The sequence below is a fragment of the Aythya ferina genome (genome assembly GCF_964211825.1).
Source record: "Aythya ferina genome assembly, chromosome: 9".
NCBI lineage: Eukaryota > Metazoa > Chordata > Aves > Anseriformes > Anatidae > Aythya > Aythya ferina.
This window is the reverse complement of record NC_140305.1, coordinates 8,907,756-8,929,448: the sequence shown is the minus strand read 5'-3', so window position 1 is coordinate 8,929,448 and position 21,693 is coordinate 8,907,756. Positions and strand designations below refer to the sequence as shown.

Here is a 21,693-nt window from a genome sequence, read left to right as displayed (position 1 = left end):
TTTAATATCTGTTTATGACTTAGCTTCCTCATCTTTAAAATGGGTATTACAATGCTTGTCTATCACTGGGAAACATTTAGAAATACATATTCAGATTGCTCTATATGAAGATGAATTACTGAATTATCTGTCCAGTCAGTACAGGTTCTGTCAAATCATGTATCTTTTGAAAGATATTTTTTTAAAGCAGACCTGGGCAGTCTCTCAAGATCACCTTTCCAATGCTGAGATCTGTGTCAGGAGCCTTGCAAATCTGGTATTACCAGAAACCTGAAAATTTATAGTTAAGCATTTACATGTGGCTCTTGTTTGTTTATTAAGCCAGTTTCTTTCTATTATCTATCTATTATTAAAAGTGCACGCTTCTGAGAAGTCATTCTAATCCTCCAGTTGATGAATGCTCCAATACAGTTCTTGCTGGCTCTTGGCATCTGGGGCTGTTGAACTGTTGCTCCTGTGAGCAGGCTGAAGCAAGAAGCCATTCATGCACCAGCACTAGTCCTAGTCTCTGGTATGGGTTAGGGGGTTGTCTTATCATTCCTATACTTACAGGGAGTAAGCAGGAAATTCAAAAGGGAATTGCATTCGTAAACTAGTCAAGTCTTTCCCCCGTTCTTGTAACTGCTCCGAAATAAGATGAAAGACACCCATAAAATAGGAACGTCTGCATCAAACTATCCCCCAGACTGACCATGAAGAAATAGAAGTGTAGCTGTGTGTGCCCTCATATGGAAATATTGATATTTCTGTTGTTGCTTACCTGATTTTGTTTTGTTTTTAAATCTGTTATATCTCTGGCTATTTCCAGGAAAAGGCAGAGATTTAGAAGGACTGAAGAAAATTGAATTTACAGGGTAATTGTGAACTGTGTAGAGAAGTACTTACTTCCCCCATTAAAATTTCCTTTTTTATTGATTACCCTTTTATTTGTGGATGAGATGAAAATAGGAATTTTCAGTCTGTCATCTCTAAAACATTAATTAGTCTGTATTTATAGTACTCATTGTCCATCTACTTTTTAATCATATTGATTAAATTGTAAAATAAAGTAGCATAAAGTATCAGAGTTAAGAGAAAAATTGAATAATTAGGAAATCAATAAACTATTTAGTAGCATATACAAGACATCCAAATGACCTTCCAGAATAACACCTAATAGTCAGAATTTTTGTAGACCAAATCATAAAAGACCATAATGAAGTACAAACTTTGGAAGATAGATTTAATGAAATGTAAATACGTTGTATGATTTCTAAATCTTAGTGGACAGCTAATGGGCCAAACAAATTCTAGGATTCTGCTAATGTCAGCTTAGCCAGCTTTGGTTTCTTGAGTTCTCTCTGAGGATTGTGGACTAAAATAATGCCAAGGAGAACTAAATAGGAAATTATAAAAGATTCATGTAAAATAAAATGCAGAAAAGAAAGAACAACTGAGCAGATACTAAGTGAATAGTTAAGTATGTAGTGCCAGTTCTGCACCAAATCCTCTTAAGTAGGTACTAATGAAGCAACTCAAGACAGTAAAATGGGTAGATTAGGTTTCTGTTGTTTTGCTAATTACTAACTCAAAAATAACTAAGTAGTTGGTACCGTTTGTGCAGTTGGATTTGTGTTGGGAAGATGCATGGCAGACTTAAGAATGCCTGGCAAGGTGCCTGTGAAAGAGAATTAAGGAAGCTGTAGGATACAGCTGTAGTACTGTTTCCATACTGTCCTTCATCAGGACTTTCTGCTTCTCCATTTGAGATACAGAAATGAAGATAGGGCTTTTCCCACGCTGTTCCCTGTCCAGGTGTGGCCTCAACAGTGCTGAGCAAGGGGGAGGATCACCTCTCGACCTGCTCTCCACACTCCTCCTGATGCAGGCTAGGATCCATTGGCCTTCTTGGCCACAAGGGCATACTGCTGGCTCAAGTTTAACTTGCTGTCTGCCATGACCACCAGGTCCCTCTCCACAGAGCTGCTCTCCAGCAGGTCAGCTGCCAACTTGTACTAGTGTCTGGGGTTATTCCTTCCCCTGTGCATGAGACTGCACTTGCCCTTGTTGAACCTCATGAGGTTCCTCTCTGCCCAAGTGTCCAGCCCATATTCATTTAGATGAGAAAGAAAGCAGTGTCCATGACATACTTTGACCAGCATCTGTTGGAAATCAGACCACTGTATTTTACTAAATTTGAAGATCTGCGTGCTTCTCCCTCCAAATTTGGCCCAACTGATTTTGCACATCTGTACTTAAAGGCAGTTTAGTGGAACATTTGTTCAGAGTAAGCATTCAGAGAGGTAGTATAGCAGCCTAGCACAAGCATGCTACATACTCTAAACAGTCTCAGATTTTGGTTTGAACAATAACTGCATTTCAGTGGAAAAGAACATAATTAAAATGCTGAACTTGTTAATTACATGAACATACAGGTGCACAGTAATCTTCCAAGCCTGGAGAAATACTCCGAGAAAGACATTTCCTTGTGAAAGTTATTTCTTTTATTCTAAAACAGGTGATTTGCCACCTTCACACGTGTCAGGTTCAGCAGATAATTTGTTGTTTCTGAGTTCTGTTTTCCATGTGGTAGCTCAGTGCTGTCATATCAAATACAGCTGAGCATTATTTGGAAGGTGATTCTGCACCTTATTTTTAGAACCCAGGGAAAGGGGTTAAAGGACTAAAAATATCTGACTTAAAAGGTAACAACTTTAGGGAGGAAATATACTTAGGCTGGAAATACATTCACCAATGCAGGTCAGGAGTGCAAATGCAGCTGCCACATTAAGGCAGTGTATTCTGGGAAGATGTGAAAAATAAGGTTGCATCTACTCATACTTTAGATGCAAAGATGAAACTACTAAATAGTCTAGTCTTCAGAAAATGTTGTGCAGATGTGTTCTAATTCAAATATGCCCATATAAGTCCTTAGCATTAGTAAAGAATGTTATAATTTGCCTAATAACTTCTTCATTTGTCTGCTGGATAGAAAGAAAGTACTACCCACTCCTTGTAATTGTCCTGCCTGTGAATGTGCTCCAAAGAGTTTTCAGATTACACAACATTCATGGTTAATCAGCTATTATAATCTGTATATGCTTAGCCAAGAATTGCTGAATGTTGTCTTGTATTGATTCTATAGGTAACATCAGAAACACTGAGAAGCTGAACTATGATAAGCAGCATCAGTACGAGATAATGGTAACAGCATTTGACTGTGGGCAAAAACATGCAAGAGATGATGTCTTAGTACGAGTTAATGTAAAACCAGTGTGCAAACCAGGCTGGCAAGGTAAGGTTTTATAGTTTATATATTTTAAAGTTATTTTTATTTTTTAAGTATTTTTCTTTGCCATTTTTTTCCCCTCACATACACAGTAAGGAGAAACTATGGTGTTTATTGCAATGGTATAGAAAACTGTTGTTATTTCTTTTGTTTACTTTATTTTGAGCCTGTTAAAAATGTGCATAACAATCCCATAGTTGGTTAGATTTGCAGTATTTCTTTAGACAGAACCAAAAAGCAAACACAAAAAAGGCTGAATATACAGAAAGGTTAAAAAATGTTTCTGGTTTGCTTTTCTCCTACTGCTCCTTTAAATAAACGTTTTGGAGCCACCATGACAAGGTACTTTTCCTGTCTGGACCAGAGGATTTCAGATTATATTATTCCAATATGGAAATGTCTTCTGTATGCATGCACAAATGCATGAGTCAAGGCATGCTCAACCAGTAGTAGGTATGAAAGGCATGTTTTATCCAGATTACTGTCTTTGTATTGAGAAATTTCAGTAGGTGTATATATATATATATATTTATATATTTTTTATTATTATTTTTTAAAGGGGTTTTAAGAAGCTGCAGTCTACTGTCTAAAATGGTGAAAACCCAACTAGTGATATGCTGAGAAGACAGATACACCACAAATTATAAGGAATTAAGATGAAAACAAAGGCTGGATTAGAAAAAAAGTAACTTGATATAACCCTTATGATGGGTTTATGATGCAGATGTTATCTGGGACTAACCTGAGCTTCAAAATTGTAATTTTTAAAGAGAACAAATGAGAAGGAAAAAATTCAGTTCGGTTGTTACACATGAAGGCAAATTTGTTGAACAAACACAAAAAAAATAAAAAGCATTTTCTTTGTAAAGTAAGGCACCCCCCTGTCTAAAGGATTTCACACTGGCATAAATCTATAATATAATTTAGTATTCAGAATCTTCATTTAAAATATTTTACTTACTCAGGAATGTATTAGCTGCCTCCACCCCCCAAGTATTTTGAAGAGCATTTTTATTTAAAAAAATATATATATATTTATACACACAACTTATTTGCATATCTTAAACAGATCTTATTGTTCTAAAACTCATGACTTATGCTATAAAACCAATACAGTATCTTTACACTATGGAAATGTTCTGTTCCTACTTTATAGAGTCATTGCAAATGAATGAAATATATATTCTAGGTTGGAATTTGTATTAGAATCGGTGCAATTGTTGATTTGTAGTTTCCACATAATTTCCACTTTAATATTTTATTAACTGGATAATTTCTGCAAAGAGACCTCATTAATGATACATTTATACTACGCACTATTGTCATACTTACTTCATAGTTCCAGCATCAAATATAGTATAGATGGTTATTGATGGTCCCATCAGGTACAAATAGATAACAGGTTGCCAATGAAAGTAATACAAACAAACTCACATCAGGTTTTTCGTTTTCATTATGCTTTGTTTATTTTCAATTGTCTGAAGTCTTTGCAAGCCATTTAAGGCTTTAATGCAAAAGCTGGAATTGAACTATTATTTTATGCATACAAAAATTATTCTTTCCTAGAAGTCAGCTGTATGTTGGTTGTTTGTTAGACAAACTTTCAGGTATTTAATATAAGGGGCTGCCAGGTTGTAATTTTTAATATGTGATAATAGAAAAATAGACTGTTCATCTTGTTTGGGTTAAAAAAGTAAAAAAGGGAAGGAAACAAACAACAACAACAAAAAAACAGCAAACAGGGAGCAACATCTCTTTAAAAAAAATAAAAATGTAATCCATGATAAAGTTTCAAGCAGCTTGTCTAAAGTTGCTTGAATTTGGGCTTTCATTGTGCTTGAATTTGGACTTTTTACTTCTGTGGCAATTTGGCACAGTCTTTCTTCCTACTGGTCTGGCAAAGTTTTATGATGTCTTAAAGTTTATCGTAGGCAGGGCATAAATATCAAATAGGTTCTGCTCTGGCTTATTCCATGCTTGTTGAATTGTACTTTTCTATCTGTCAGAAAGATGCCTGCTTCACTTCACTGGCATGTTTCCATGTTGAATTACACACAGTGCAAGTGGACAGTACTTGCCTACTCAGGGTATAAGATCCTTAACTAAACTATTGGGTATATGGCATTAGTTCTTAATCATCACATCATTAATTATAATTTGAAAGATGCAATGAAATACTTGTATACAGAAATGTATACATTGCTTTTAGAGAATTTTTTATGCCTACTTATTTTTAAAGGTAAAGATAGTTGCATAGCTTGTGGTGTTTTTCACTTTGAACCAGTATCTGTAAAAATTACCTGTCACTAGAAAAATAAATAAATAAATAAATAAACAAACAAAACCTTTAGTATTTCCAGTACTTAGAGAGTACTTACACTTACAGTGTTCTTACTTCCCTGCGTCTGTCACTCTGTGACCTCTCCCCAGAGAGACAGCTAGCAGGTATGCTCCATCATCTTTGCAATAATGATATATTTGAAGACTAGATGACTAGGAAAGCTACAATAGTGTTTTGCTTGACAGAAGAGAAATATTCTGAGCCTTTGGCTATAATATAAAACTTGACAAAATATGATTTTTTCTTGTTCTTCAGTGTTAGCTTGAGCAAATAAATACTTGGAAATTCACTTTTATAACAATGGCTGTTCTTAAAAGTTATTGGCTTTAGTAATCTGAAACATTGTGCAGTTCTTCACATGAATATCATGAATAGAGATGGTCTAATAAATTAAATGTTAGAAGTTTCAGTGCCATCACAGACACTCTTCTGATAACCTCTACTGCAGAAGGGTGAGACAGCAAAGACTTGGTGTACGCAGAACAACATACAAAATTATTCCTGTTTCTAGAGGACAAGTCCATATGACAAGAATGTATTGCAGAGCAAATAAGACTCAATAGGCCTGGGTGCCATCCTTTAAATGATTTTTGCTTTGACAGAGAACAATTCTAATAGCATTCAAGGTGTCATGCTGAACAACTAGTGTGGAGGGGGCTGGCCGGGGTGCAAAGACTGGCTGCTTGCGAATAGGTAGGGCATTGGTCAGCAGGTGGTGAGCAATTGCATTGTGTATCACTTGTTTTGTACACACTATTATTAGTAGTACTATTATCATTATTATTTTCCTTTCTTTTCTGTCCTAATAAACTGTCTTTATCTCAACCCACAGGCTTTCATTTTTTTCGGATTCTCTCCCCCATTCTGGAGAGGGAAGGAGGGAGGAGGGTGAGCAAAGGGCTGTGTGGTGCTTAGCTGCCAGCCAGATTAAACCACAGCATTCTAGCATCTACTTCCTTAGTCTTGATGAAGATGAGCATTAATCTACCATCAACAACCATTCTCACACAGACATTGTCAGTAAATTACAAGCTCTTTTAGAAATAAACCTGACCCGAACTCACATTGGCCATTCTGAGCAGACTATTCCAAAATGGTGTTGGTGTCCTAAGGAAGCTGAAAATTTGTATTTATCTACCTAATAAATTGACACATTAACTACTCTTGTTAGATGTTTTTATAAAGATATCGCCCATTCCTTTTTAAGGCATGTAGGACTCATTAAGGGGATGTAGGGCTTTGCCACCACCAAAAGGCACATTCCTACCACCTCTTTCACGTTGACTAGTCATTCAGAGACCATGAAAAGTTCACAGCTTGCTTATCCTGCTGTAGTCTCCTTCTTTGTTCAGAGAAGGGCTGCTTCTCTTTTAGTAGTGGAGTGATCTTAGATCACTTGTGAATCCACATACTTCATAGATAATATTTTCAGAAGGCACTGTGAGTGATTTTTAAAACGGTATTCATGTGGGCTTTCTAGTAAAACCCAATTATGGAGAAAAAGCAAAATCATCTCTGCTTTTGCTCTTAACAAGGAGAAAGATGATTACTAAAGCAATTGGTTATTGTGAGGGAAAGAGATGGGTTTGGTCAAGTACAGAAACCATACACGAGAATAATATTCCTAGTCCTTAGGAACAATTTCAAAGACACAAATATTTTCTGTAGTAAATGTAAATTTACTCCTGTTCTTGTTGTGCACATACCTAGCAGTTTAAAATGCAATGCTTTTGTCATCTTAATGTTTATTAGATATTTGCCCTTTTTTTGAATAAAAGCTACTGCTTGATGCCACTCAAGTCTTGGAGCTGCTGTGCATGCATTAGCCATATGTCCTTAAACCTGGGTAATCATAACGAAATGCACATATTGAGCTGTTAACTTAAATCACGCTATTTAGTGGAATACTCAGTCTTATCTGTTTCAGGCATTTGAAAATTAACTGAATTAGTGAGTGTCTCTAGTTCGGGGGCTCAAAATTTACATAGGTTTATACTCATTTGCAGTACTTCTATCATATTGTTCTTCTTGCTCTATTTGCTTACCAGACATACACAGAGAAAGCCATCATATCTATTTCAATCTCACTTTGAAGATGGAAACATCTTTTCTCAGCTAATTCTATATACAGATTACAGCTAAATACATCTTCCATGAACATTCCAGATAGGGGTTTTCATGTTTATTTTACCATGGCCTTTTCCTAGAAAAACATTGTGATATATAATCAGATTTTATTTTTTTTTCCTGGCTATATCAGACTGGTGTTTTATGGGCATGCTGTTAACTTAGTGGAATCAGCTCTTTTCCCATGTCTCATTCTTTAGTGGTGACACCAGTTCACTGAAGAAGTTCCTGAGAATGAACTGGCACTTTGTGTCAGCTCCTGGGCCCATGGGTGTTAGTGGAAACCCCAGGTGAGTCTTAATGTAGGCTCATCAGGGCTTATTAGTAGACTTTGGGCCCCGATACCTGGGTTGTTGCAGCAGATACTTATTATTATTCAAATGCAATCTCACACCAAATAATTGTTTAACCTTTGCTGTTTTTTCCTGTATTTACTTTCTCATATGATTATTTGGCTATGCCAAGTCCCCACCATTAGGACTTTTTGTTTTATCATTCAACGGTGTATTCAGTATCATGTATCTCTCATTCAGACACAACGGTTATTTCACTGTGGTTTACTATCTCCTGCAAGAGAAAAATTTACCACTGTCCTGCACTAGTTCAAATTTCTGTCTTTCTCGCTTTGTTTAAAAATAAAAAATAAAAATCAGCATGTTGCAGAAACATAAGGTGTATTTAGTTGTTTATTACACTTATGAGTTCTGTACTCAAATGTCTTAGCAAACCATGGTTCCTTAGCACCATGGAAGTTAGTTTGTCTTCCTTTAGCTATGGAGAGGCTTTAACTAGGTCAGGCTTTCTGATTATCATTTCTGTAACAGGTCACTTGTATTTAACATCCATAAATTTGTATGTGCCATCAGATTTAGTGGTCTGGTCATTTATATGTTGCTAGCTTGTATATTAGCTGTAAAAACTAGATTTGTTTATTATTTTTTTTATTATTCTGTCATAGAGTAACAGAACTTTAAATATTATTTTGCAGTGTTGGTTAAAATTGTACATATTTTATGTGTTCATACATATGTATGCTAGTGTATGTATATATTTACTCATATATTTATTCTTATATATGTACATATATATATTATATAAACATGTTTGCTAAAACAGAGGAAAATACCATTAATAAAAAATTCAGTTCCTTCTAAACACATCTTTTTCTACCAGATTATCTTGAAGAAGCTCTTGGAAAGTTTTGTCATTTTTCTAGCATGAGAAGCATGGTCCTAGCTGATAATTAAATCTTGCTTTGGTTTGGCATAATTTCTTCCAAACTTTCCTAGCACAATATATGTGTGGAAGCAGTTATAAGAGCTGTGGCAGCCTTTGCAAAGCTGCCTACTTTATCCCCAAGAGAGAAAGCAGTTCTTTCTATCTGTCTGACTGTCTGACCCTTTAAAACTTAGCAAATGGTTTTCAGGGAATGAAAACACAGTGACATTGATGGATCCTGGAAATAGTATTCTGCTGATGCTTACTAGCTGATTTCTGGCCAAGTAACTAGATGACAACCTACCAAATTCACTCATATGTATAATGATTGATTTCATGAATGGGAAACTGCTTAGCCTGAACAGACCTGGTTAGTTTAGTAGTTCAGGATCTTCACAGAAATGAAGTTATTTAAGAAAGGGGCAGGCATGCATTCACAATTGGTCTTTTTTCTAACTTTTCTTCTGAGATGACAAAGCATAGCAGGTGATCTGTTTTAATGCTAATGATATGTTTAAAATTAAAATAACTTCAACACAATTTTGTTCACCCATAATCTTTGTCAGGAAACAGCATTCAGAATTTCTTGAAAAATCTTTTGCAAGGCTGACATTTCCTGTTTTTACAAGTAAAAATTTTCCTTTTTCAGAAGTTTTGAGGAGGGTTAATCAGGAAGTAGGACAGATAAGATGATTGCTTTGTGTGTCTTTGCATTTTTTTCCAAATATGAAAATAAAATCCTTGGATTTTTTTATTTTATTTTTATTTTATTTTTTAAATTGGCACATTTTATATATGTGTATATATATTTCTGTGCATGTATATGTGTATATATAAATACAGAGAAAATGCAGTCCAAGAGAAACTGCACAGGAGCTGTTATCTATGTTTGTTTTGCTAAAAAGGAAGAAAAAAAAACTTTGAAGTGGAAATTCAGGTACAAAGCATTGCCTAGCAGTTTGAAACTGGAAAAGAAAAAACAATACATTGTGCTTCTGAGTTATGACCCCACACAAACTATACATTTACATTTTTCCTTATGGAAGTCTGCAATACATCAGTTGAAATGTGCGTACAAGAACAAAAGAAACACATTTCATATGTTGATATCTTGACTAGGTGGTGATAATTTTTTTTAGAAAAATCTGTGCCAGATGTCAAGAGTTTGAGAAACAGCCCTGTGTTTCATGCCAGTAGATCAAGTCCGTGAATGTATAAACTGTTATTAATGGCAAACCAAAGTTTAAGTTAAACTTCAATGAGTCCTTTCTCTTCTTCATAGTAGGTACCTGACTATGCAATGTTTTGAGAATCCACTAATGTTACCACAAATAAAATCCAAGTCAGCATATTTAGATTGCAGTAAAAACCAAAGCCTAAATAAAATAAAATAAAATAAAATAAAATAAAAAAGTAAAGCCTTAAAGTGCTTATATGGTCTTAACAAGGCTCTAAGAGCTTCCGCAGCATTGTGGTGTTAGCTTCTGTGAATTACCTAAGGGAGAAGTGCTGGCACTATGTAGTCAAAAAAAAAAAAATTATCCTGAAGAATACGTTCATTTTCAGAATCTCTGCACAAAGATACCATGAGTAGCACATCTTTAGATCACATATTATTGTCTCACAACAAATGTTTGCAGATAAAATATTAGGTCATAATAATACCGTAATACTGTCAACATTCCCTGAATGGGAAGTTCTTTAAGAGCCCATCAGATTTGGGTTGACGTGTTGGGAGAGATGTGGTGCAGTCTCTGCAAGTTTCACTCCAACATAAAACCAATATTGCTCCTCACATCAGCCTTTACCCACCTCCAAATACGCATTTGTCAGCTTCTTACTGACTTCACTAGTGGTGAGATATAGAGAGTGCTGGCCTCAGCTTCAACACTATGGAAGGCTGAAATGCTATGGGCACACATTCTGTATAAATAAGGCACTTTTTTGTAGCACAGCTATAACTACTTTATGGACTGTCCAGCTTATTGCAAATATTATATTCTACTGTAACTCTGTGCCTGCCTGGGAATGCCTTCTGCATGGAGGAGGAATCCTTGGCTGACTTCCTAAATCCACACTGAAGGCCCATTTCCTCCAGTAAAAGGAGTGCAAGTGGAATTTAGGATGAGGATTAGTTTGTAATGCTGCAAGGGACCAATATACAATGATATTAGTTCAAGTGTAACTGATATTTTACAATTTAAAGCTGAGAAAAATGCAGGTGGTTTAGAATATTCAGGATTTATGATCTCTGGGTACAAATTATCACTTCTGCCAAGTAGAAAGGTAATACTGTGAAATGAAACGCCTCTTCTAGTCCAAGAATTCATGCAGCAGAAACAGAGGTCTACCGTTATTCTTCCCTATCAGCAGTGGCATTTTATATAGCACATTTTATGTAAGACATTCTTCATATAACTGCAGTTGTGTGCATTTTCAAATAGATATGTTACAGTTAATAATTCAGTTATATCTCACATACAATAATGAATATTTTGCTTGAGTGTCAGTTAATTTGTGAGAAGCAAGAAAGTGGCTGAAAACCTGAAAGCTGCTGAGGTAGTCAGAAATGTTTCAGGTATATATAAGACACTGTTTTTCTCTCTGGGTAGAGGATTATAATGCTTTAACACAGTGAATGAGAGACTAAGAGCAATAATTCATATATCATTAGCATATGTTCAAAATGGAAAATTATTTTTATCTTATGTATTTGAAAAAAAATCTGCTCTTGTTTGATTGGAAAAATGTTAACCTCAAGTTTATGGAATAGATAGGAAAAAGAAATTTGTTATTGTAATGATGTACCTTATATGATACTTGAAATTTTATGGGAACCATTTAATTTGACAATTACGGACAAATGTATACAATACTGCACATCAAATCTAATTTTATATGGAATATTATTATCTGAAAATTGCTACTAATGTAGTAACTCAGTTGATGTATGCACATGCAGTGAAGTAGTCATACCTGTCTTTTAGTCAATGATGTACATGCCCTAAAGATTTTAATAAAATTACATGTAATACTCCGTGAAGTCTCAGCTTCCACATGGGAACAAAATGCAATGTCATTACCATTTGAATTACAAATCACAAAGAAAATCTGAGAGTCCAAGTTCTGAGATTCAGACTATCAGCATCCCATCCTCTTTGTCTAGACTCTGGACTTAAGAATGGTCTTCATTTCAAAACATTTGCCTGGACTGTTAGATGTTTTTGTAAATTTTTAATCCAGTTTAAGATGATGGGGTATTTAGAGAGCACTCTTTCTGAAAAAAATTTTGAATTTTGAATACAAACTTTCTGAAAATGAAGTCAGTTAACTCTTTCACCTACTAAATATATCTATATGATTAGTTTTCCTTCCAGTGGTATTTAGAAAGAATGTTTCTGTACATTTGCTTTACGAGATTTCATCGACTGCCACAACCTAGAACATTTCCATTTATGGAGTCCTCATTTACCTAGGACTAAAAAAAAAAAGAAACTTTAACACAGATGTACACATTAGGTAACAGAGCTGAATATAGTTTTGTGACTTCAAAATAATTAACTATTTATATCGCTGTTTTGATGCAGCATTCTTATTTATATTTCATATATTTCATAGCAAGCTAGCTACAGTTAGCTAAAACATGAACAGGAAAGATACCTGAAATTCATGGTTTTAACTGATGATATTTGTTTGGGTTTTCTCTGAAGCTGGTTGTAATTAGTTGGATTTAAAAATTAAATGCTTCTGTTGAGAAACATAGCGTCATGCATGCCATGTCCAGGCAGCTGCCTAGGGCAGGTGATTGTTTGAATGTTGTGGGCTGTAAAACATCTGAAAAAACACAGATTAGCCAGACCTGGCTGAAAGCCTGGTAGTCTTTTCATCTGTAGCTTTCAGTCACATGTAGTTTACAAAATTAAGAAGATATCTGAAGACAAGAGGTGGCATTACAGATGTGTTATATTAGCTTTTGGACGCAGTCGAATAGGACTTATGCATATAGCCAGGTCACTGGAAATATTTCTTCTTTATCAAAAAACTATGAAATTTTAGCAAACTAGTGGAGCCAACAGCTTTCTCTCAGTAGACCTAGCTTGTAGGCTGTCATGGGGACATGGATGTTGGAGACCCAGACTGACACCTATTAGCAGTTATGTCAGGATATGTAGCCTGTGTTGGCATGACTTAGTGATATTACTTAATTGAGCTTTATGTTCTTCTAGAAAGGAGCAAAAACAATTTTTTAGAACAGTAACTCACTGACGCCAAGTTCAAAAAAATTAACTTTTATCTTAGCCAGGGACTTTGAGAGCATTATGTAATTTAAAATTGTATTCTTTTCACCTTTTTAATCACTCTTGGATCTCTTGTGTTTTTCCAGACTGGAACAAACGTATTGAATACAAGCCTGGTTCTGGCAGCATACCTTTGTTTCCCAGCATTCATCTAGAAACATGTGATGGACCAGTTTCCTCAATACATGCAACCATTGAATTGCAGACCAATTACATTGGGAAGGGCTGTGATCGTGAAACATACTCAGAAAAATCTCTGCAGAAACTATGTGGTATGTAATGGCTTTCAGTCAATATAACAATAATATTTTTCCACATAAAGAACCAATTATGAGCTAGAAGCATGCAATACACAGATTTATCTCAGCTGGTTCATTTTTGATGGTAGCAATGAAAATCAAAGGATAGTCGATATTTAACTGGTGCTCTATTCTTGTGTATTCTGTCTTGTGTTGTAGTCTTCCTCACTCTGCTTTCTGCTCTGCCGCTAGGTACTGTGCCAGAACAAAAGCAAACAAAAATAAAGGCACATTACAGGCTATCATGCAAGGAAAAATATTTAAGAAACATAAGTTTCAGAAAAGAGGCGTCCTGATGAAGAAAGGCTTCCTAATTATTTTATTGCCTTTTCCTGCTTTTGGTAACTTGGTCTAAAAGATACAAATTCATATTGAATGGTAGATTAAATGCTTGAAGATACTGCTGTATTTTTATGACTTTAAGGGTTATGCATGTACATATGCAACATACATATATTAAGTCAAATACTTTTGCTTTTTGAAATCTACTCTGTCTCCTCTTCTCCAAAATACATCTTTCATGGCTTCTTTCTGTTCTGTAATAGCAAATGTGCATTTTTTTTTCCTGCCATTTACTTGTGTGGCTTTTGGTTTGGGATGCTCGACTGTCTGGCTTACATGTATGTTTGCTTTGATAACCACTAGACAGTGTTTCAAACATAATGAGATCAATACACTAATCTTTAAGAAATAAATTTGCAAATGAAAGTTTTCAGCCAGTGTTCCCAAATTGTTAAAATGGAGAGCCGATCCCAGGGGAAAGGAGTTTGCACTTATGATTAGCAACTACCTGAACTACCTGTGGAGACTGGGAAAGTGAGGTAAATATGAATTAGAGTAGCAGAATTCTCATAATATATTTTCAACCTGCATGTGAGCTGGTGGGCTGATGTAGTGTCTAACAGTACTGCTGAACTTATAATTTGAACTTAGCATATCTGTGAAGGAATAGAATATTAAGCACTTGAGAAAACAGGATGTAGAAAGCATATATAAATGGGGGAGGGGTGAGTTCTCATTGATGAAAGAATATTTTTTTTCTCCAAGGTTACCATATCTTCACAGTGAAGCATAGGTAGAAACTGTTAATAGGAGTTCGATAAAAAGGTTATAAATGAAAGTGAACTTTACAATAGAATTGCATCAGGACAAGTTTATGTTTTGGTATTTGGTATTTATTGCCTTCCTTACTGTAGAGAGAAGAGGTTATCTTATGAAAGCAGGTTAAATTATTTCTGGAAATAAGTTTTCTTCCAGAAATGACCTTATTGTATCTAATGGTTGGATAAATAAATTCTTTGTGAAGGAAGAAAACCCTGCACTTTTTTTTTTTTTCCTATCAGTGAATCATCTTATGATTGCAGAGAGTGCAGAATTGAATGATCAGACACACATTCATCAGTTACATATAAAATGCAAGATTCTCTCTATAATCAAGGATCCAGTTTATAAATCCCATGCCCATTTCTTAATTTATCAGTTGGAAATAAAGAGAATTCAGATGCTAAGCAACAGGCATTAAAATTCATATTTTTATATGACTGATGGTTTAACTCTGCTTTTCAATAACGCAGTGATTTGTAGTCACTTTGACAGTAAAGATGGGCAGTTTTAATGATTAAATTACACTTGAATCATTTTAAAGTCAAGGAGCTATTAGTATTTTGCCTCAGAGCATTTTAGGAAGCGTTTTTTCACCTTGTCATCCAACAATAATAAAAAATAAAGAATGTATGAAAGACTCAATTTGGACTGCAAAACATATTCAGAATAAATCTCACTAAATATATATATATATATATATTTTAAAAATGAATGCAAAAGGAATTCCTTGAGAGAATTATGCTTTTACTTGTAAAACCACCACACCCGTGCAAGTAATTTTATTTTTACTTTTTTTTTTTTAATATTATTATTTTTTAAAATAAGTTTATCTAAGTTTTGCTGTTTGGATAAAATCAAGTTCAGTGTTTTCCCATTGATAAGATCTGTGTATTAAGCAATGCACTGTGGTGTGTTATTCAAAATTAAAATTTGTCTTTGTGTTCAATTCTAAATGTGGAGGGTTTAGGTTTGATATTACTATCACTTCAAAATAACCTAATTTTAAAGGAACACGTTTTGAACTATTGTCTAAGAAATGCAGTTACTGAATATGATTGTTTTTACATCATCACTATAATATATTTTTAAAAATATATAGGATACATTTCCAAAACATTTTTGGCATAACATTCTACACTCCTGCAGAGAGTTGGGATCTTCCCTTGGACACTGGAGGGAGGTTAAGATTTCATACTAGTATGGAATTTTTTAATTCAGTTTGCATTTTTTCATCATGTTTTTACCTGTCAAAGCATCAACAAGAATACACAGATTGTTTTTACTCTGGCAAGCATACTTTCTGCTAAATACTATCTTTCACAGGCTAAGTAAAGGCTCTGGATACCTGATTACATGTTTATAAAAAGTGCCTGACAGTTGTTCAGCTGTAAAAAAAAAAAAAAAAAAAAAAAAAATACAGAGCTCTAAAGTACTGTGCTATTAGATCTTGGCACCACAGTGTTTTCCATTTCTGGTTTGTTTGGCTTCCTCCCCTGCCTGCCCCCCAACTGCCCCACAATTTAATTTTCACAGAATCACAGAATTTCTAGGTTGGAAGAGACCTCAAGATCATCGAGTCCAACCTCTGACCTAACACTAACAGTCCCCACTAAACCATTTCCCTAAGCTCTACATCTAAACGTCTTTTAAAGACTTCCAGGGATGGTGACTCCACCACTTCCCTGGGCAGCCTGTTCCAATGTCTAACAACCCTTTCGGTAAAGAAGTTCTTCCTAATATCCAACCTAAAACTCCCCTGGTGCAACTTAAGCCCATTCCCCCTCATCCTGTCACGTGGGAGAACAGACCAACCCCCACCTCGCTACAGCCTCCTTTAAGGTACCTGTAGAGAGCAATAAGGTCACCTCTGAGCCTCCTTTTCTCCAGGCTGAACAAGCCCAGCTCCCTCAGCCACTCCTCGTAGGACTTGTTCTCCTCACCAGCTTCGTCGCCCTTCTCTGGACTCTCTTGAGCACCTCGATGTCCTTCTTGTAGTGAGGGGCCCAAAACTGAACACAGTACTCGAGGTGCGGCCTCACCAGAGCCGAGTACAGGGGGACAATCACCTCCCTAGCCCTGCTGGCCACCCTGCTTCTTATACAAGCCAGGATGCCGTTGGCCTTCTTGGCCACCTGAGCACAGTTCTGGCTCATATTCAGCCGACTATCAACTATCACTCCCAGGTCCTTAACAAATAAATGAGTGTAGCTGTGGACCACTTGTTCATACATGTAATTTACTTTCCGTAGGGGAGCTAATCTGAGTTGTGAGGAGCACATGTCTTATATCTATCATTAGGCAAGAACACATGGAGTTACAACCATCATGTACCTGACAGAGTGAAAGTAGTAGGACTGTTTGGGAAGTGAAAATAATCTAAAGAGGAATGCATGAATCAGGCCCTGTGCCTATACTAAATTCATTTGAACAGCTCTTTTATTAGTTTCACATTGTGTTCTCATTATGTATCATTTGCAGGAGCATCCTCAGGTGCCATTGACCTGTTACCATCTCCCAGTGCAACAACTAATTGGACAGCTGGGCTTCTCATGGATAACAATGACATAATTTTTAAATTTGATGGAAAGCAAGGAGCCAAAATTCCAGATGGAATAGTCCCAAAGAATTTAACTGATCAATTCACCATAACTCTGTGGATGAAACATGGACCTAGCCCAGGATTAAGAGCTGAGAAAGAGACTATTCTCTGCAACTCAGACAAGACAGGTGAGTGTCTATTGACAAAATGTTTGACAAAGGGCATAACAAAGTTGGTAGAATATTACCATTTCTTCTCAGTTAAAGAATGTTTGAAAAACATATAATGAGCTGGATTTGGTGCCATACTGAGAATTGGTTGGTGATTTGACAGCTTATTGAGAGGACTGTTGATATGGACTGGTTGTTTTTTTTGTCCTTTGGGTGTATATTGCTTTGAAGCATATTCACCTAAACAAAAGTATTGATGATAGTTCAGAGTGCTGATCTTGTTCCCTCCTTTCAGAGATGAACCGACATCACTATGCCTTGTATGTGCACAACTGCCGATTAGTGTTTCTGTTGCGTAAAGACTTTGATCAGGCTGACACATTTCGCCCTGCGGAGTTCCATTGGAAACTGGATCAGGTAACTGTTCTTATCTATAACACACCCATACCTAATCTTTCCCTTCATCTGCTTTAGAAATCATAGAGATCAACCCAAATACTGGCATAATTATTTTGAGGAATCAGAAGTCTATTTCAGTTAAGTTGCAAATTCTGACTGTTGTGATTCTTTATTGGGATCCACAGAAAGAGATAAATTAGTTAACTTAGTTGAGTTGTTTAATATAGTAGGTTTTTCATCTGAGTCATTTTAACAGTACATAGAGGTTTATATCCATTGGCAATGGAGAACCTAGAATCATGACATTGCATACAGTTCCCTAAAAGCTTTCAATTTATCATTAAAAAAAATGGCTGTATCAGCACAAAGGAAATGATAGGAGCCTTTACAATAAAGAGTATGCTGACATACAGGAAGCCATTTGTAATATATTTTAAGTCTAATCTGTAGATTTTTACTTTCATCTACTGTGCTGTATGTAATTTCTCCTTATTATTAAGAGTATGTTGCAAGGAAATTATTATTAAAGAGATAAGAGTTGTCTTTCAAAGATTTATTAATTTTAAACAGGATAAGGATCATTTGATGAAATATTTCCTCTTGCATCCAAAGTAGTTATTTTCTCAAAGCGAGTTTCTTTGTGTCTTTGGGCCCAAACTGTAATATCAAAGATGTAGATATAGGAATGGTAACTTTCCTAATTTAACTTCAAAATGCATATAAATTACCACCTTTGTCCTGATTATCAGATGAATGCAATGATAAAACCATATAATGATTGTAGTGCTTGCTTTTCATTTCCATTAACTAATTTGGAACCGGTTTCTGCTGTACATGATATGAAATCTTAAAGTGTCTAGAAAGGGTTAAATTTAAATTAGAACATATTTCAGATTACCAGTCTTGAGCGACCAATGTAACCTCAGAAAATACCATTCTAAGTGCTGAAGATAGATTTATATTTCAATTGGCTGTGTACTAAACATCTAAAATATTCAATGGTACTACAAAGTTTATGTAAAGTGTTTTGACTTTGGAAAGCTAAATGCAATCAGCTTCTCTTCTATAGCCTCAGAATGGGCGAGTAACAGTGTCCTCTCAGTAATTGGAATTTGTATATAACACTTGTAACTTAGCCATGACAAAACACTGGAAAATGTACTGTCAAGGGCAATTTTCCATTGACAGGGGATGTATTTGACTGTGTGAAAGAACTTTTTCATCTCTATTACCATCTACAATTACTTTATTCACACTCTACTTTCTCCGTATGATTTCCATACTTTTTTTAAATGGCATAAATCGGAAATTACAGAAATCTTATCTTATATCTTTCCAATTATTATCTTACTTTCCAATTATTAGCTTAATCTTATATCTTTCCAATTATTTTTTTTCTTTATCACATAAAGAAAATATATCCTGAACTATTTTTTCATATAGAGATTTTTCTGTGTGCTTGGAATTTGAGTAACATTGATGTTATTGATGAGCAATACATGCTTTTTATATTTATATTTTGACAGCCTTACTTTCTTTCAGACAGTGATGCTTACCAAAAGTATCTCCTTCTTTATGTTTTGTTTGTTTGTTTGTTTGTTTGTTTTTGTTGTTGTTGTTGTTGGTTTTTTTTTGATTTGGGAAATCTGTATGAGTTTGAAGGTACATTGTTTCAAAACAACATGTTAAGTAAGAGTGTGTGTAGTTAAGTAGAAGTGCTATTTTTTCTCCAACAAGGAAAAAAGAATGCCTTGGGCAATTCTACAGATTTTGATTTAAATCAATAAACCTAAGACAGTTTCACTAGAATCTTCTTGGATCTTCAGCTGAAGTTAAGTAGAGTCCCAAATATCTGCTGATAGAACACATTGTTTGTGATATAAATCCTAGAGGAATCTAAAGATTCTAACTAAGGATGACTGAATAACTCCTTGGAGATAGTTTCACAGTCATACTCTTGAGGTACATTTCTGCAGGGAAGTTATTATGCTGAAGATATCTCAGCAAGAGCGTATACTAAAGTAGTCCCAAGTAGCACTTGACACATTACCTTTTTTCATTTCTACTGTGTGATTCCAAACTGTGTATTTCATTGTCTGTCATTTGTGTACACTAAAATAAGCTTTCAAACTGTAGCACTACAGAAAAGTTGAGTTGCAGTTGGGCACTGAAGGGAGAAATCTTCTTATTATTGAAAGCTCCTAGATGACAGAAGCTAGAGATAGATACAAAAGATTTATTAGGTCACGTTATTCATTTCATTTCATCTTATTTCATTCAGATACTGCCAATTGATTTCCACAGTATATTTTCAACTACTCTTTCCAGCTGAGAAAAAAATGTAAGATTAAAGTATGAATAAAGTTTGTTATGGGTTGGGTGACCAGACTTTCATAATGATTAATTTGTATGGTCATGGTGGTACTGCTGTGAATTTTGTCATAATTAATGGACTTGGTAAAGACTGCTCCTTTATCTCCTCTTAGTGCTTCTCTATCTGGCCTTATATGGTAATTTAACAGGAATTGTAAAATATATGAATAACGGGCTATTAAGGAACTTGTATGGTTTTGAAAACAAGCTAGTCTGAACTTCACTTCAGAGTAGTAAAATTATTTATGTCAACTTCTGTCTGTCTAGGTACAGTGGTCTTCCCCTGAAAGCACTGGGTAATTTACAATGTGTATCAAAAAGGAATTAACTTTCCAGTACAAACTTCTTGATCTCAATAAGAAAAGAAGCCAGGGCAAGTAGATGAAGTGCTCTATACACTTCTGAAAATCCTAGCAATTGATTTTTTGCATATTTAGATTCTGCAATACCTCTGGAAATCTCACCTTTAGAAGTGTTTATTCTGTAGTGGCAAATCTTCAGGTTCCTTGTTTTTTGAAGAAAAGTATGGGAATTAAGCTGTATTTAACCATTGCTCAGTTTCTCACCATCTGCAATGCACTGTGATATGCAATGCTATAGACCAAGTTGAATATATAACTGTGATAGTTCAATGGCTGGTACAAAGCATAGCCACAGTACTATGAAATGTGGCAGAGTAACTTATTTCTGAGCTCACTTTATGATTGTGACAACAATCCATAGCTTGCTTATGCTGAGAGAAATCTGGTGACCTTGGATCTGGTGAAGCATAAACTAGTGAAATCATTTATCATTGTTACAGCAGAGTAGTAAAATTTATAATACGAGCTGCATTGGCTCTACCTCGCCCCCAAGACTACTTATTATTTCAAGGCACTGACCAAGAATGTGACTTTATTAGCATTCCAAATTTAATTTAATTCTTTAGATCGCAGTATTGTGGTGGGTAAGCGTAGCACACAGCTTAGTTGCAGACTCAATTCTTGGCCAAACACAAAGTGTCATGTAACATTTTATAGATACACCTGAGCAGTGCCTCATGATACAGCGGTAAGTGTGATGTATACAAGTATCTCAAACCTTCACAAAGTAGTGTCTGCGGAGTTAGCTCTGGAAAAATCATGTATTTAAATCAGTTCATAGATCGAAAGATTTATTTTCAGTATGGCTTTCAGGGTATTTAGCCCTACTTGTTACATTAAACTGAATGGACTTTACTTTACTTAACTAGTTCTTTGCTTATTGTGCTAAGCATGCATGACCTGAAAGTGCCATAACCCTGTGCATATGTCCCTTTAGGATTGAACTGCTAAGATATAAGTATACCTGCAAAAATTTCTAATAAGCAGAGTTAACAGACTTTAAACTGAAAGTGTCCTTGTAATTTATAAGAAATGGGAGAGGAGTTGGGGATATCAAAAATAAATTGATTTTTTTCCCACTTTCATCCTTTTGGAAACTAATCATATCTGTCTTTTTAGTTGTGAGAGTGCATTAGTTATAATTTGGAAAGAAAGGTGTGGAAAAAAAAAGCCATGCAAAAACTCAGTGTTAAGT

The 21,693-nt window shown here is 35.2% G+C and overlaps 1 protein-coding gene across 5 annotated transcripts in view; it reads left to right on the top strand.

Moving 5' to 3' along the window:
- CLSTN2 (calsyntenin 2) overlaps positions 1–21,693 on the top strand; it is a 364,533-nt gene that overhangs the window by 279,224 nt on the left and 63,616 nt on the right. For all 5 annotated transcript variants that reach the window (XM_084528721.1, XM_084528724.1, XM_084528725.1 and 2 more), the window contains 4 exons: positions 3,125–3,274; positions 13,339–13,524; positions 17,134–17,382; positions 17,660–17,781. In XM_084528721.1, coding sequence (XP_084384847.1) covers positions 3,125–3,274; positions 13,339–13,524; positions 17,134–17,382; positions 17,660–17,781 — 707 coding nt within the window. The remainder of the gene's footprint in view (positions 1–3,124; positions 3,275–13,338; positions 13,525–17,133; positions 17,383–17,659; positions 17,782–21,693) is intronic.